This window comes from Schistocerca serialis, chromosome 10 (assembly GCF_023864345.2).
Source record: "Schistocerca serialis cubense isolate TAMUIC-IGC-003099 chromosome 10, iqSchSeri2.2, whole genome shotgun sequence".
Classification (NCBI taxonomy): domain Eukaryota; kingdom Metazoa; phylum Arthropoda; class Insecta; order Orthoptera; family Acrididae; genus Schistocerca; species Schistocerca serialis.
Window position 1 is genome coordinate 184,164,075 of NC_064647.1, and position 18,367 is coordinate 184,182,441.

The window sequence follows — 18,367 nt, forward strand, 5'->3', positions numbered from 1 at the left end:
ATTAAGCCTTGACGATTTGACCGTGAGCTGCTTGCAGTGGACAAGGCGATTAAGCCTTGACGTCGAGGGGTGACCCTTCACGATCTATACCAATCACAAGCCACTCGTGGATGCTATTCGTAATCTGGCTAAAAACCTTTCACCCAGGCATTTCCACCATATGGACTACATCTGTCAGTACTCTTCCGACGCATGTTATAACCACGGCACGGAGAATGTTGTGACAGACTACCTTTCCTGCATCTGCGTGCTAACTGCACCGCTGAATCTAAAGGAGCTGGCCCGACTACAAGCCGACAATGACGATATACAGCAACTAAGAACAAACACCAGTTCATCGCTCTCTGTCCAGCCCCATATACTACCTGGATTTGCAATCCTTGTCCTTTGTGACCCCTCAACGGGTCCACTTCGTCCCCTGTTCCCCACTGCTCTTCGCCATATGGTCTTTACCGCCTTGCATGGCTTAACTCACACTGGGACATACGCCACGACAAAGCTGGTTATGGAGCACTTTGTCTGGCCTGGTATCAAGCACGACTGTCGTGCTTGGAGCTTCGCGTGCATTCTGTGCCAGTGGAGCAAGGCCGGCAGACACGCCCAACCTCCTCTGGGCAAGGTCTATATCTCTAAGGGGTGTTACTGGCACGTCCATATCGACGTCATTAGTCCCCTTCCTCCATCCGAGGGCTACAGATATATCTTATCAGTCATCGACCATGTGACCCACTGGATCGAAGCGGTCCCCCTTACTGACATCATGCCCGACACCATCGCTTGTTCCTTCATCTCGGTGTTGGTTGCTTGCTTTGGCGGTCCCCTATCTCTCACCACCAACCAGGGACGCTAATTTGAGCATGCACTCTTCATATGAGTCTGCGAACTCTGCGGCGTCACCAAGTGTCATACCGCAGCTTACCACCTGCAGGCAAATACCCTCATCGAGCGGTGGGAGCGCACAGTTAAGGCCATCCAAGACCCGTCCCCACCCCGCCTCCCCCGGTGGGTATTGCTGGATGTTTGCTTGTCTCATAAGGAATATCTTAATGCCTTGCTCGCCAAGGTTCCGTATCGCGAGCCACTCCATCTCACCGTTGAGTTCGTCGAGGATTCACCTCCCGCAACATGCTAGCATCTCCCCATCCTAGTCGAGCATGTCGCACGCACGTCACGCACCTCCACACCCCCCTGCCCCGCCCCTACACCACCCCCCCTCTCTGTTCTTCCACAAGGACCTAGCTAAGTTCTATTTTATTATGCTGCGGGATGTCACTGTGCAGGCAACCCTACAGCGGCCCTTTTTGGGCCCCCACAATGTGCTGCGCCACGGTACCAACACGTTTGTCATCCACCTCCATGGATAGCCCCAGACAGTCTCAGTTAATAGACTTAAACCGGAATGGTCCCTCAACGACGAACTTCATCTGGTCCGACGCAGCCGCCCTGCCTTCAGCCGACTCGTCTCCGCCTGCCATCACTTCTCAAGTGCAGCCGTTGGAATCATTGGTCTGCAGCACCGCCGACACCACCGTCCGCACATCCCTCGACGGCCGCCGCCTGAACCCGCCGGATTGGCTCCGAAATTACGACTTCATCCCGTGAGCCTTCCCTCCGCCGTGCTCCGCACTACCGGTGTGTGTGTGGGGGTGGGGGGGGTGGGGAAGGGGGGGGGGGAGGGGGGGCTCTGTGGCGTCTGGCGCAGAGCGCACTATCTTTGGGAACCTTTTCCTTTGGACTATCGATTCTGGCGAGAACTTTCTGCCATAATTGTCATATGTACAAGTGTTCAATAAATGTATATTTCGTGCCAAAGCGAGTTATCTCTCCACTACTCTCCAATGGTAACCACAGTCTACTTAACTTGTTGGAAAGAAGAACAGAACAGACAAATGGGATTCTCTAAATCTACTGCGCCAAAATGTAAACAAAATTATAACTACAAGCCGATTTTACGATGTTGCCGCGTTTTCTCGAATAATACGTAAACTTAAGTAAAATCTTGTGAAGTGAAATTGTTATTAAACAAGCTTGAGAAACAAGGTAGCATACTTTTCTAATGTTTAATCTGTACGAAACAAACTGTTATTACAAACTAAATAACTTATCCTTATGAGAGAGCAAAACCTCACGCTTCTCAGACCGTGTGGGGCCGCCCAAAAACACAGGTAGGTATTATGAACCTGTTTATGGCTGTTGCTTTGTTTAAGCAACGGACAGTTTGCGTTGTATCAGCAGTTTTCTATACCGTGTTCATTGTACTGGGGGCATTTTAGAGATTCACTAGCTGGTCAAAAGCAATGGGACACCTATTACTGTTCGTCCACGAGACTCAGAGGGCCACAGACACGGGTTCCCAGGTAGATGCCATGTTTCTTGAATTCCGCAAGGCGTTCGATACAGTTCCCCACAGTCGTTTAATGAATAAAGTAAGAGCATATGGACTATCAGACCAATTGTGTGATTGGATTGAAGGGTTCCTAGATAACAGAACGCAACATGTCATTGTCAATGGAGAGAAGTCTTCCGAAGTAAGAGTGATTTCAGGTGTGCCGCAGGCGAGTGTCGTAGGACCGTTGCTATTCACAATATACATAAATGACCTTGTGGATGACATCGGAAGTTCACTGAGGCTTTTCGCGGATGATGCTATGATATATCGAGAGGTTGTAACAATTGAAAATTGTACTGAAATGCAGGAGGATCTGCAGCGAATTGATGCATGGTGCAGGGAATGGCAATTGAATCTCAATGTAGACAAGTGTAGTGTGCTGCGAATACATAGAAAGAAAGATCCCTTATCATTTAGCTACAATATAGAAGGTCAGCAACTGGAAGCAGTTAATTCCATAAATTATCTGGGAGTTCGCATTAGGAGTGATTTAAAATGGAATGATCATATAAAGTTGGTCGTCGGTAAAGCAGATGCCAGACTGAGGTTCATTGGAAGAATCCTAAGGAAATGCAATCCGAAAACAAAGGAAGTAGGTTACAGTACGCTTGTTCGCCCAGTGCTTGAATACTGCTCAGCAGTGTGGGATCCGTACCAGATAGGGTCGATAGAAGAGATAGAGAAGATCCAACGGAGAGCAGGGCGCTTCGTTACAGGATCATTTAGCAATAAAGAAAGCGTTACGGAGATGATAAACTCCAGTGGAAGACTCTGCAGGAGAGACGCTCAGTAGCTCGGTTCGGGTTTTTGTTGAAGTTTCGAGAACATACCTTCACCGAGGAGTCAAGCAGTATATTGCTCCCTCCTACGTATATCTCGCGAAGAGACCATGAGGATAAAATCAGAGAGATTAGAGCCCACACAGAGGCATACCGACAATCCTTCTTTCCACGAACAATACGAGACTGGAATAGAAGGGAGAACCCATAGAGGTACTCAAGGTACCCTCCGCAACACACCGTCAGGTGGCTTGCGGAGTATGGATGTAGATGTAGATGAATATGGTGTGTGTCTACTCATCATCTTTATAACGGCTTGATTTCTGCTGGAGACAATATCAATGATGGATCTGAATGTCTGAGTAGGTATGGCAGCCTTTTTTCCGAAAGAGCCTGTACCAGAGAAGGTATTGGTGTTGGACGCTGGGTCTGGAGTGAAGTCGACGTTCTGTCCCGTCAAATTATGTTCCATTGCATTCAGGTCGGGACTCTGGGTAAACCAGCCCATTTCGCGAATTTTACTATCGACAAACCATTGCCTCACAAATGCTGCCCTATGACACAGTGCTCTTTCATACTGACAGAATCAGTAACCGTCTAGTCTGTTCCTCTACTGTATGATGTCTACTGTCATGTTAAATGTGTTCACATCCTTCCACATTTAGCGATTTGTTAAGCGTAATACAGGCATCTCATCCTAATTCTTCCACACCGTAACACCATCTAATCCATACTTCAGTATTGGCACTAACACATGATGGCTGTGCAACTTCCAGCAGGCATTCACACATGTCCAGTCCCTTCCATCTAATTACCATAGGGCACAGTTTGGTTCATCATCCCAAATGAATACATAGTTCAGTAGCAGCACAGATTACAGAAATTTGTGGTTTGTGATGAGCTGGTCGACCACTGTATCCCATTAAGAGGCGTGCTTTTTAATTAAGGTCCGTTTGAACATAAGTACACAACGAAAGGTTATTTCAAAAAAATAAATTTATTTTCAGAATGTACATACTTCACTCTATTTTTCGACGTAGTTGCCAAGTTTGTTCAAACACGTAACATATGTCTCAACCAATTTTAAAATACCCTCTTCATAAAAACTATCCACCTGCTCCAATAACCAAGAGTTCACTGCCGTTTTCACGTCGTCGTCATCATTGTAACGGTTGCCACTGAGGTGTTGTTTGAGGTTGAGGAACAGATGGTAATCACTCGGCGCAGGATCAGGACTGTCAGGTGGGTGGTCTAAAACTTCCCAGCCAAAACTGTCCAATAAATTGTGGGTCTGACCTGCAGTATGAGGTCTTGCATTGTCATGGAGAAGGACAATTCCCTTTGTCAGCATGCCGCGTCTTTTGTTTTGAATCACTCTGCATAGCTTTGTCAGAGTTTGGTAGTATGCTTCTGCATTGATAGTGGTTCCTCGTTGCAGGAAGTCGACCAACAAAACACCATGCCTATCCCAAAACACCAACGCCATGATTTTGCGCTGGGACAGAGTCTGTTTGGCCTTCACCTTTACAGGCGAGTGTGTGTGTCTCCATTCCACGCTCTGTTGCTTAGATTCGGGCGTGATGCGCGAAACTTATCTTTCGTCTCCAGTTACGATCTGACTCAGGAAGCCGTCACATTCTTCGTGATAACGAGTGAAGAACTTCATCGCACACTCAAATGTTTGGTTTTTGTGGTCCTCTGTTAGGAGTTTCGGGACCCAACAGGAGCACAGTTTCCTAAACTTTAGGTGTTCAGAAACAATGTCGTACAGCACTGATCTCGACACGTCAGGAAATTCGTTTGAGAGACCTGTTATTGTGAAGCGCCTGTTCTCACGAATGCTCGCTTCAACTGAAGCCACCAAATCATATGTAATCAAAGAAGGGCGACCGGAGCGGTCCCCATCATGGACGTTGTCACGGAAGTCCTTGAATTCTCGTACCCACTTACGCACTTTGCTTTCACTCATAACAATATCACCGTACACTTTGCAAATGTGTCGGTGAATTTCTGCAGCAGACAAATTCCTTACTGGCAAAAACCGTATCACTGAGCGAACCTCACACGGGGCGGGCGAGTTGACAATCTTTTTGAAAACACAGGACAGAACCGTACAGGTTAGCTACAGAGCTGAAATTGAGCACAGTTGTTCCCGAGGCATGCCGGTACACGACGCACGCGCTCGTTGCGGTATGCGCGCGAACTACTAGTGTCAACAACGAAACGGACCTTACTTAAAAAACACGCCTCTTATTACCATCGCCTAATACGAAGTAGGAAAACTATTGGCATCCAAAATAGCGTCCAGTCGTTTCGAAATGGATAAATACTGGTCCTATACGGTTTTCAAGGGAATCTTATACCATTCTTCCTGCAAAACAGTGGCCAGTCCAAGTAACGATGATGCAGGTGGGTAGCGATTACGTACCTCTCTCCAAAGTAGACTACAAAGCTTCAGTAATATTGGATTCTGGTGATTATTGTGGCCACGGGAGATGCGATAATTCATTCCCGTTTGCACAAAACCAGCCCTGGACGAAGCGATCTGTGTGAATAGCGATCCTGATTTCTTGGAACACAGAATCACCCTCGGAGTATAAACATTGTAACATGAGATGGACCTCATCAGACAAAAACGTTCACAGGTAGTTGGTATTGTAAAATGGGGCCAAAATGGGGGCTGTCAGTTACCTCAAACACATATAACATTATTTAGTTGTCCAAACAATACAGCAAAAATTTTTGAACTTAGTTACCGGCTGAATAGGCCACACTATCTTATGCCTTAGGGGCACAACCACTTAAACTTAAAAACGGCTGAAAGCCACTAACTTAAAATTCAGACTCAAAAAAGAATATTTAGAAGGCAGAAGCCCTCACATAAGTTAGTTCTATAACTTGGCAGCCGGCCGGTGTGGCCTCGCGGTTCTAGGTGATTCAGTTTGGAACCGCGTGACCGCTACGTTCTAGGGGACTGATGACCACAGATGTTAAGTCCCATAGTGCACAGAGCCATTTGAACCATTTTTTTATAACTTGGCAGAAAGTCCAACAAATCTAGCACTTGAAAGGTAAACAAGTTTAATTTAAAGACGGCTGAAGGCTCATGATTTAAGACTGTAGGTATTAGTTAAAAAAACACAAGGCAGAAGGGCTTATCTCCTATTAGGCTGAAGGACCCACACAGTCTGATACTTGAAAGACAAGAACTTTAATTTAAAAACGGCTGAAGGTCGATTACTTAAAACAACTAAAATAATTTTTAGTAGGCAGAAGGCCCAAAGCTTTATCTTTAAACAATATTTTACACAGGCTGAAGGCCCAAACAATCTAAGATTTAACAAGAAAGAAATTTAAATTTTAAAGCGGCTGAAGGCCCATCATTTAAAAACACAACTACAACAAATTTTGAAAAGGCAGATGGCTCAAAGCTTCATCAAAAAAAAAAAAATAATTAAATGAGGCTGAAGGCCCAAACAATGCAAGACTTGACAAGTAAGAAACTTTCAATTTTAAAATGGCTGAAGGCCCATTATTTAAAACCCAACAAAAAGCCATTAAAATACACAATCAGAAGTTTTCGGGGGTCGGTCTGCACTTGAAATATTAACGTTCACTTAGGACAGACAGGTAGTCAACCCAACTATACCCGATCCGCCGGCAACCCAACCAAGAGACAGTCAACAGATCCACCAACAAGACGACTTGCTTTCCACCCGACCAGTACACAAGGAACTCCAATGCCAAAACGTAAAGGCGTAGCCACCCACAACTGAATATGCATAAGCTGTCAAAACTACACACACGTGTTGGACAGCGACAACACGATGGGGAAACGACACTGCCCGAATTTTATGTCAGTGGCCAGGGCAGGTAACTGGAACGCTAACAGCCACAAGGCAGAAAATTCCGCTGGCACACTTGGACTTCAAATAACCAAAATACAGCTAAACTCCACCGGATGGTGGTCAAACTTTCGCCAACTCGAACACTCGCTGTTGCTTACAGGAATACCCCCAACAGCCGACCATGGAAACCAACGGCACAATGTGAACAGTCTGGCTTCGGTTATTAAATCACCACTCAACTCTGATGTCCTGGGTCGGTGAGCCACGAACCCCGTAGCAATCAGAACAGCTCCCACACACTCTGACACTGCGTAGACACTGCCAGCGGGCCCGGCCCACTGTGCCGCGCGGAGATTTCCTGACTGATCCACACCAATCAACCGACTCCTCTGAGCCAGTACGCCGACAACATTTAAAATAACTTGTCAACCAAAATCACACCAACTACAAACAGTTTCACGAACACTTGCTCTGTGAACCAGACAATGCTAACAGCTGACTGTACAATGACAGGGAAGAATCACGAGTCGGCACACGCAGGCAACCCATAAGCGATCGCTGGCCAACATACTCGTCGTCCGACGAGACGACCAACCAAGGTGGTCTGCACTCAAATGATATGTATCGGCAACCATCGGGCGAGTCATGGCTGTCTAGACCTCACTGCAGCTTTGCCCCGACTGAACTTCTGCCGCGTCGTAAGTCAAACACTGCCAGGTCCGAACTGCACTGCTAGCGCCTCCCAACTCACTGGCAGATCCGAACTAACTGCTGGCATGTTCCAACCGAACTCCTCGACACAAGACGACCGGGAAGTAATAGCAGTCCAGCAAAGATAACACAGCAGAGCTTATATCGATAAGCGCTGCTGCTGCCGTTCACGGGCAGGCAAAGCAGCAACTCAGTGACAAGTAATCGAAACTAACATAGCGAGGTGGCAGTACGGCAAAAATAGGATGTTAAATAAGAGATGGCACGAACATGAGACACGCACTGCTCAACTAGCTGCAAACTAATATGCATATACATGAGAACAAAATATAGTATGATTCTCTGTGGTTTCCCTGTATTAGTAAATAACGAGTATGTAGCTATGTCCAAAAACATGTGCTTCATTCATGATATGCAACTTGATTCAGTCTCTGCCATAATAAAATAAACTGGTCAAATTGAGTTTGGCAAACAGTGGATCAGCGTTCACAAATTATTGCAAAAAATTATTGCAAAGATCCTTATACTGCAAGTACTTTGGACCGATAGTACTAATTAGTTTTATGTTGGTACTGAAGGGTAGAGTTACTGGATTTTCATGTTCGTAAAGAGACACGAATATGACATGACTGACTTTTTTCTCGTTACAGGCCAAAGCTATTCTGATACTCTCCTGTACACAGAGGTGACAGTTATTCCCAATTCAGTGTGCGAGCAAGACTACGGACCGGGTTTCATTATTGAAAGTACACTGTGTGCCGGAAACACGAACAAAGGCATCTGCTCTGTGAGTAAGAAGTGTGGTCTACTACGACAACTTACTACCAACATCATTAATGCTTTCTACAACGCTAATTCGTAACAATTAATATAGTAACAATTTTATATAAATTTTATATAAATGTACTGTTTCGTTGCACATTGTATCAGGTCTCTATCGTCATTGATTTTCTCCAAAGTAACATTTCGTAGAATTAACAATCTTATACTCCTTGACCACTGATTTTCTTTTTCACTAGTTGTACAGAGTTTCTTCTATTAGAGTCGCTCATTTCATTAATTCGTAACGAACAAAAAATGTTCGTGACATGAGGACGCTATATGGACCGCTGGAAAGGCCATGCATACATTTGAACATTGTCTGTAATGGGCATTCCACTAGAGTTCCCGTTTTTTATAAAACATGCATCACAAGAATAGTGTCTCATGGTTTGGGTTCACGTTAACTAAATGTTCATGGTATGACCATAATTTTTACACATAACATTTATGTAGTTCGTTAGTTAATATTCATTTTACGAAAATTTGGGTTGTATTCATCATATCTACCATCTTACATGTGGCAATTAAAACTTTTGAAACTTATAAAATAGTATTTGCTGCTGCTGGTTGTTGTGTATATTTTTGCAGCTTAATTTTGTCTACTTTTTAAGGCTGTTGACAGTACACTGTTTTGTGCCTGTTATTATAAACTACCTTTGGTTGGAGTGGAGATTTATCATCTTTAACTTAGAAAGAGAGTGGTCCTCCCATTAGCGCTCGGCTCAAAAGCAAAACAGCTCGAAAAACCAGGAAAGAACGTATCTCCAATCCCTATTTGCTCAGATCTTACTTTTGTCTATCATTTGTAAAACATTTGATTCAATGAGAGCTATTATGTTAACATTTTAGAGCTATGTTGAAATATGCAGATCAAACACGAATGCATAATTATTTTTGGTTAAAAGCATGAAGTGTTACAGAATTTCTCCATAGAGTTTACCTTTCCAGTTATAAAATCCATCATATGAACTCTTCAGAGACATAGGCAAAGCTTTGCTATCATGCCCTTGTAGTATATACCCACTGCCAATACATTTTTCACTGTCACTTCCACAGAGGTTAAACATTGTCAGTTAAAATTCTCTGTTTCGCATCATAACTTAGATTCTTTTTACCATACATAACTGTGTATGCTGAAGTATCTGCAAGAATTTTTTCATTAAAAGCTGCAACTAATTTCATTGTTGTCTTCTGAATGTTACAATATTTTTTTCTATGGGTCATATTAATCACATAGATAGGATAGTTCGTTTCTTTATGAATCTGTTACTGTCAGCAGATGTCAGTCCTACTGAAACTAGAGCTAGGGGAAACCATTTGCCGCAAATCTTCTCCATAATATGTCATCGATGGCGATGGAAATATCTAGTTAGACGCTGGGAAACTAATATCCGTTGTTAATTTTAAAATCACGAATACCCGAATGTAGCATTTGCAATGTAACAGATAAATGGTGTAGGTGTACCAGCAGATAAATGGTGTAGGTGTACCAGCTTGGCTCACGTGTAGAACACTTGTAGGGCTTATTCTCACACAATTAATACCTTTATACAATTAATACCATTATACAGTAGAATTAAGAAATGCAAAAGTAATTTTCCCACTGCGTTAATCATAACCTCAGGACCACTTTGCTGGAAGTTTGTAATGTGGCGATACAGCATTCCGATGAAAGGTCTGTAATGACGTTATCATCAGAATGATGTGTTGTTGCGCATTTCGTTATTAACGTCTGCAGCGATGCCGCGTTGTCTGATACTCGTGGTGTGGAGCCACTGGGGCAGCAGAATTTCTCGCCAACAGCGTGGCCTCTGTGTCCACCAGTGACGACATCGACTACCTGCCAGCGACCGCTTACCCACCCAAGCAACTTCATGAGGCCCCTTCCCCCTTCTCCCCACCAACAAACTTGGTGAAAGTGTTAGACAATATCTAAGAGTACCATGCTTTCTAAGCTTGTACTCTTTTGTTAACATATCCTAGCCAGCGAGTCTCACAGCTTAGAACACTGAGCATGGTACGCACACTTGTTGGCAGTGAGGGCATTGTCGAGGTGCTGTGGCATTGTTTTAGCATGCAAAAAGCTGGCATGTCGCTCTGTGCCAGGAGCCTGAAGTATTGGTCAGACTCTAAGATGGGGATCGATCGCGGTGAAAGTTAGAGATGGTGCTCGGAGGAAGATTTGTATTTTAACGACTATGTTGGCTACCTCTATGGTGGTTGGCACAATGAGTTGGATCGTTGTCAGGCTGCCAGAATATCAAAGCACAAGACGAGAGTTGCTGTAGGGTGTTGAATGGGTGCTTGTTAGATGCTGTGTGATGTGCCAGAGAAACAGTGGTAACTCATTCATTTATTATTCAAAATGCATCCATTGTGACGATTCCCCATGACACTAGCGTCCAAAGGACGGAAACAGTGTAGACCCAGCCAGAGAAGAGGCCACGGTCAGCAGGTGGTGAATGGCCACCAGCAGGTGGCTTAGTGGCGAAGGCACTGGCACTGCAAATGCGCTGACCCAGCAGGACAGAAACATAATGGTAATCCCACCGACTTGGTACCATTACAGCCCTGGATACGGATGGTCGAGGCGTCAATGGTCACGCTATTGACCTATGCAGAAGAGGCAGCTCACAACAGCAGAGTCTGCCCAGAGTGGAAAGTAGTTTGCACACACAGAAGATTGTGGACGAGAGGCTGCACGTCACTGGACGGGAACCAAAGACAGCAGGGTAGGAGGCAGAATCAGCTAAAATAGGCCTGGCAGTTGTCTCACTGGTTGGAAAGTGTAAAGTCCATATCAACGAACTTGGCACCAACAGTAGTGCCACAGCTAACAACATCACAGTCTGAAGGAGGTGACTGATTGAGCTTTCCAGACTGATACATTCATAGATTTTCAGACTTGTAAACTTTGGGACCAGCAAAGGTCCATTCTCGAGCTTGCTGACTGCGATACCTTTCACCAAAGAAGGTGCTTTATGTAAACTGGTTTGGTACATACTTGCTTTGCTGGTCTATCAGTTCTGGTCTTGTGAATCACAACATGTTCTTGGGCGTTCAGAAAGTAATGGAACGCTTTTTTCTAGGCCAATTTGGGTTGAAAAAATGCGGAATTTGTCGGGACATCGTGGAATATTCCCGCTTCGGTCCCCATAGTTTTATGAATTTCTGATGGGTGGTGGCGATATACGTAGCGTTCGAAATGAAGTCTGTAACACATAATTGCTTCCCGAGCTGTCATTGAGTTTCTTTTGACGGAAAAGCAGAGCATCTCGGAGATTCGTAGGCGCTTGCAGAAAGTCTGTGGAGAACTAGCAGTGAACAGAAGCACGGTGAGCTGTTGGGCGAGGCGTCTGTCATCATCGTAGTGAGGTAGCGCATACCTGGCAGCGCAAACCTGTCCTATCTCCTGCACGCCTGCTGGCTACACACAGCTGTGTCTCCTGCAATACTGGAATGTGCGGACACCCTCATTCTAGAAAATCGACGGATCACAGTCAAACACGTCACCGCTTAACTGGAGGGCTCTGTCGATACACGCACTCGCCCACCAGCTGGGGTACTCAAAGGTATGTGCCCGCTAGGTTCGTCACCACGTGACAAAAGAGCATAAAGAGCCACGAAGGCCCATCTGTTTGGCCCAATGAAGGATTGCGTGAAGCAGTGCGTGGATAGTGGAGAGATTATTTATGCAACAAGACGTTGGCTCCGATGTCCACCACTAGAGTGGTTCCATGCGGTTGTAAACGCCCTCCCAGTAATGTCGTGTAAGGCCGTTGCATTGAACGGAGATTCTGTTGAAAAATAGGGTTTCGTAGCAAAAAAACGGAAAGATCATAGAATGAAGGCTTTCACGACATGTGTTGGCATCACTTAACACTTCCGGGCTGAGATGCTGTGGTCCATACATAAAACTCTCCCCTGACGTTTCGCCTTCGACTGCGGAAGGCATCCTCTGAAGACAAGCGGCGAACTGCAACGGGAGCGCGAGTGAACGTCGAATATATAAGCCATCCAGAGGGCGCTGCTGGCAATCACGTGACGTCGCCTGTGCTATAATCTCTGATATTTCCAACTTTCTCAGTAGATAGGAAATGTATGTTCTACCCCAATTAACGAAATCAGCTATTTAAAGCCATTTTTATGCTATTTTTAGACCATTTTACATCGAAATCAGCTATTGTTCATATTTTTACAATGATACAACCACAAAATTAGGGAAATGCATAAAGTGTCTCTTTTAGATAGTACTATATACATATATACAACATTTATAATGGTGTTGAATAATAAAAATATATACAATTATAGATGGTGTTGGTTATTCTAAATATATACATATATACAATTACAAATAAATATGTTTACATAATATATACATATATACAATGAATGATGATGAAACAATAGTACACAATATATTTACATATATAAAACATAGACAACAAATAGTGGACAACAAATACTTAAATTTTTTTCTATAATAAATGGACAACATATCAAAGAAGTGTACTAAATGCGATATGGTAAAAGATATATCTGAATATGGACTTAAATTAGGTAAACCAAGGTCAATATGTAAGAAATGTATAAATCAAGATAGAAAAAACAGATATCATCCAAAGAAAACCAGTAACATTCAAAATGAAACAGTACAAAAATGTACTAAATGTGATATGGTAAAAGATATATCTGAATATGGACTTAAATTAGGTAAACCAAGATCTATATGTAAGAAATGTATTAATCAAGATAGAAAAAATAGATATCATACAAAGGAAACCAGTAACATTCAGAATAATGTAAAAAATGATGACAGTAGACTAGTTCAACAATTCGAAAAAGCAGTTCAGATTGATATACCTGATAATATACATTATCCATCTGAATATTATGCACCTGAATATTGTCAAAATTGTTCACAATGGAGTATTGATGGTACAAGATGTTATATTTGTAATCCTGATAAAGTAAGTGTTCATAACAACAAAATATATAGATTTAAATATTTTAATAAACATTTAATGAACTTACGTGTAACTGTAGAAAATGGTGCAATAGTGGATATGTTTACTGGTTATGAAAAGGATCGTATTATAGAGTTATTTGAGATGTTTAATTACTATTACAAAGGTAAGGCATTACCATACAAATATATAATTGCAAAAATAGCTGAACTATTAAATATTGAACATCAAATAAAAATACAAAACACAAAACGTAATATTAGTATATGGGAACAATTTTTAAATGAGAAAAAGAAACATGAAGAAAATGAGAATAAGAAACAAGAAGATGAAGATGAAGATATTGATATATGGGATTAAAAGTTTTCAGTGAGTAATCTATGTTGTGTATCATATGTTAGATGTTTCTTAGCATACATTATTACATAGGCTAGTGTATTATCTGGTATGTTATCATTAAATGTAGCACATAGTTTCATTGTTGTTTTTTGTGCTGTTATCACCTTTTTCCTATGAGTCATATTGATGACATATATTGGATAATTATTAATAAAATTATATGGATTAACATCAACATCTCTTTGACGTTGTGCTACTATTTTAAATTCACGAAATGCATCATATGCCTTAAGATAAGTATGTGATGGTTCTATATTCCACCTTTCTTCAGGAAACATTTCATTACGTCCATTTTTCACATAAATATTACTTAGTTTAACATGGTCAAATGATGATGAATCAATCAACTGATTATTTTTACGATTAGTTTGAAATACAACAAATATCCAATATGGCATATCAAATTCAACTGAATTGTAATAGTTTGTAATATCTAATTCAATATTTTTCTTACCACTTAATCCAGCAATTTCTATAGTCTGTATTTCATAAAATGATATTGGTATTTTATGATTATTTAACATCATTTCTCTTAGTTCCAGTTCAAAATTAGGTTCATATTTTACAGTTGGCACCCTTATTTCCATATGTTTAACAACGATTTTTCCTTCTTTTGGTAATGTAGATTTGTCATTATCTGTTTCCCATCTAAAAATACAATCACTAGCACTTGAACTCCATGTAAAACATACAGTTAAATCACCTTCCCACATGATTTCTTTATAATTCTTAAAAAATCCACCAAATAATTCCAATGGATATAGTACTTCATTTTCCTTTGTCATTACATTTCCATTATTCATAACACAATTTTCTAGACATATTTTATCAGAAATAGATGCAGTTAATCGTATTAACACAGATGATGAAATAAATGGATGTTCTATTATAGATAAAATATTATTCCCTTTTTTTATAGTTACAATATCAAATAATTTAGCAACATAATTATCAATTAATCTAACATTTGTTTTTCCATCATATGCAGAAAAATCAGATCCATCATCATGAATAACTTCAAAATTCATGTACAATTGAGCTTGATTAGGATGTACCCAACCATCACCAACATGAATACTAATTTCAGTAACCTTATTAGGAACACAAAGATTATTTTTTGTTTTTTCATTGACTGGAAATGACTGAAATTGATAGCTTTCAATCTTATCCATTTATTAAGAAGAAAAATGTGTCATTTCATCTCCAATATAACTGTTATTTGTGCCCCATTGAAATCAATTAAATTATCATTGTCATCAGTTATAGTTACTACTAAATCCTGAATTTTGTCATGAATTGGAACAAATAATGGATGAGATGGTTCATATATTATTGGTGCACCAAATTCAACATTTGGTTTAAAAGAAGCAATAATATTAGTTTCTCTATGAAAATGATCATTATGCTTTATATACATACCATCAGCTAAATTAAAATTAATATTAATTAATTCAAATGGTATAATTTTAGGTACATCATTAGCAACAGTTCTTTGTTTTGGATTAGTTGTTTGATTACTAAAACCTAACAGAGGTGCTATATTATCTTCTTTTTGCATATCCATATATATTTTTTTATCACTCTCAATAACAACCCTATTTAAAATTTCATCTGCTTTAATATTTATATTAGGGTTTTTTGTATGAATAAATTTTTCTATATTTTTTAAATTATATTGACCAATAGGAAATACAATTGTTTCACCATCACAATATAATTTATTATTTTTAGATGTTATATTAGGTGTTAAAAATGTTGTATAAAATCCAACTAATGCTACACTATTAAAGTTATCTCTAATAGGTACATTTAATCTTTTTTTAAGTACTGATGAATTACCACTCAATTGAAATAATCTACTCATTTATTATTAATTAAATGAACAAAATTGATTGGGAACCAAAAATTAGAATAGCAGACAAAAAGGTAAAAAATAAGCATGGTAAACTGTTACCTAATTCAATTAGATGTGCAATTATAGGACCAAGTGGATGTGGTAAAACAACATTAATGATTGATAACTATTTATTAGCACCAGGCTGGTTAAATTGGGATAAAATAAACCATGTATATATTTATTCTAAAAGCTTAGATCAATCAAAATATCAACAACTAATTAAAAAATGTAATAAAATTGAAGATATAACAGGTGATTCATTAGCATCATTTATTAGTAGCAATGATGACATTGTACCATTAGATGATTGTGATGATAATTCAATTGTAATATTTGATGATTTTATACTAGAAAATCAAGATATAGTAAGAGAATATTTTACTAGAGGCAGACATAAAGGAATTGATTGTTTTTATTTAGCTCAAACATACTCAAAAATACCTAAACAGTTAGTCAGAGATAATCTGAATTTCTTAAATATATTTAGACAGGATGATACAAATCTACATCATGTTTATAATGAATTTGTTGGTGGTGATTTAAAATTTAATGAATTTAAAGAAATATGTAGTAAATGTTGGAATGATGAATTTGGTTTTATAACAATAGATATTACAAGGAAATGTAATGATGGAAAATATAGAAATAAAATACAACATTTCATAAGAACATAAATGTTAACATAAACATAAACGTTAAATGTTAAACATAAACATAAACGTTAACATAAACATTAAACATAAACATAAACGTTAACATAAACGTTAGACATAAACATAAACGTTAACATAAACGTTAAACATAAACGTTAACGTAAATGTTAAATGTCAACACAAACATCAACATAAACACATTTTCATTCTAAATAAATGTTTACAAAATATGATCCAGCTATAGTTAAACAAGCTAAACGTAATAGAAAAAAAGTAGAAAAATTAAAAGAACAATTTAAAACATGGAAAAAACAACCAAGAACAGAATATGAAAAATATAAAAAAGAGGATCAACCTGTTATTGATGCCATAGAACAAGTAAAACAAGGGCTTGAAGGAATAGGTGATAATGTTCTGAAAGCTATTGAAGAAAATAGAGAGGTAGAAAAACAAATGATTCCATATCATATACCTCAAATCAAACCATATGATAACTACAGTGATTTAAATGAATCAGAAATTGATGATGTATTGAATAAATATGAAGAAGAGAAAAAATTAAAAAAAATTAATATAAGTGAAAGAATGTTAAAATATATCAATCATAGTGAGGATCCCGTTTTTGGATTAAGACCTGTTGGAATGTTTAAGTACATTGGTAAATTACCTGTAGAATTCAAAGGGGATAAACTAATCATTGGTGGACATGAATATGATGGTACAGATGGATTAATGAACCTTTTAACTAAAAAACATGTTACTATGGATGATTTGAATGATAAATTTTATTCTGTTGATTTATCAAATTATGCAGATATATTATACAAATCAGATGCATTATATTCTGATAAAAATCCAAATAAAATAAAATCAAGTAAAGGTGTTAAATACAATAATTTGATAAAAGAAATTGTTGATGTTTATTTCCCACAAAAAAGAAAACAAACTATAGATTCATCAGATTATTCAGATGTGTCCCCAACCAAATCAGGTACAGGATTTATTAAAAAATATACTGAAAAACCAGTTGAATATGTTTGGATGAATGATGTACGTGAATTAATTGATAGGTTAGTAGTAATTCATGGTGAAGAAAAGGCTGGTAATAATAATTATTACAATGAAAAAGTAGGAATATCTAAAATGTTAACAAATAAATTTAATGACTTTATAATTAATGATCCAAAAGGTATTCCATATTTAATTAGGATCTTGAATAATATACCACACACATTTTGGAAGAATGAAAAATATGGTAAAGGATTGATAAATACATTAATTAATAAATTACCATTTGAAATGCATCTACCTGGTTATAATTATTGTGGACCAGGTACAAAATTAGATGAAAGGTTATCTAGAGGTGATAAAGGTATAAATCCATTAGATGAAGCATGTAAACAGCATGATATTGCATATAGGGATAATAAAGATACAGAAAAAAGACATATAGCTGATAAAACATTACAAAATGTAGCAAAAGAGAGAATGTATAGTTCAGATGCATCATTAGGTGAAAAATTAGCTTCTACTGCTGTTAGAGGTATAATGTATACTAAAAGAAAATTAGGAATGGGTATTGAAATAGATGATAATGGATTTAGTTTTTAAAATAAGTGTATTTTTATTCTATATAAATGAATAACTTTACAGTTGATTATAAAACACTACCTAATGGTAAAATTAAAGCTAAAGGTATTAAAATTAAAGTGAATAATGAACAGTTAAATAGTATTGAACCATTCTTAACTGATGTTCAAAAAAGAAAGAAACAGAAAAAAACTGGTGGTAGTTTACTTATTACACTAGGTATTCCAGTTGTGAAAAAGATTATTGAATATCTAACAAAAAAGAAACATGGTTCTGGTTTAAATCAACATGAAGGTGGATTTTTACCAC

The 18,367-nt window shown here is 39.0% G+C and overlaps 1 protein-coding gene across 1 annotated transcript in view; it reads left to right on the plus strand.

Annotated features, from left to right (window-relative positions):
* The window catches only part of LOC126424657 (brachyurin-like), a 144,583-nt gene that overhangs the window by 89,739 nt on the left and 36,477 nt on the right, over window positions 1-18,367 (plus strand). Inside the window, exon 5 of the mRNA XM_050087388.1 lies at window positions 8,378-8,514. Coding sequence (XP_049943345.1) covers window positions 8,378-8,514 — 137 coding nt within the window. The remainder of the gene's footprint in view (window positions 1-8,377; window positions 8,515-18,367) is intronic.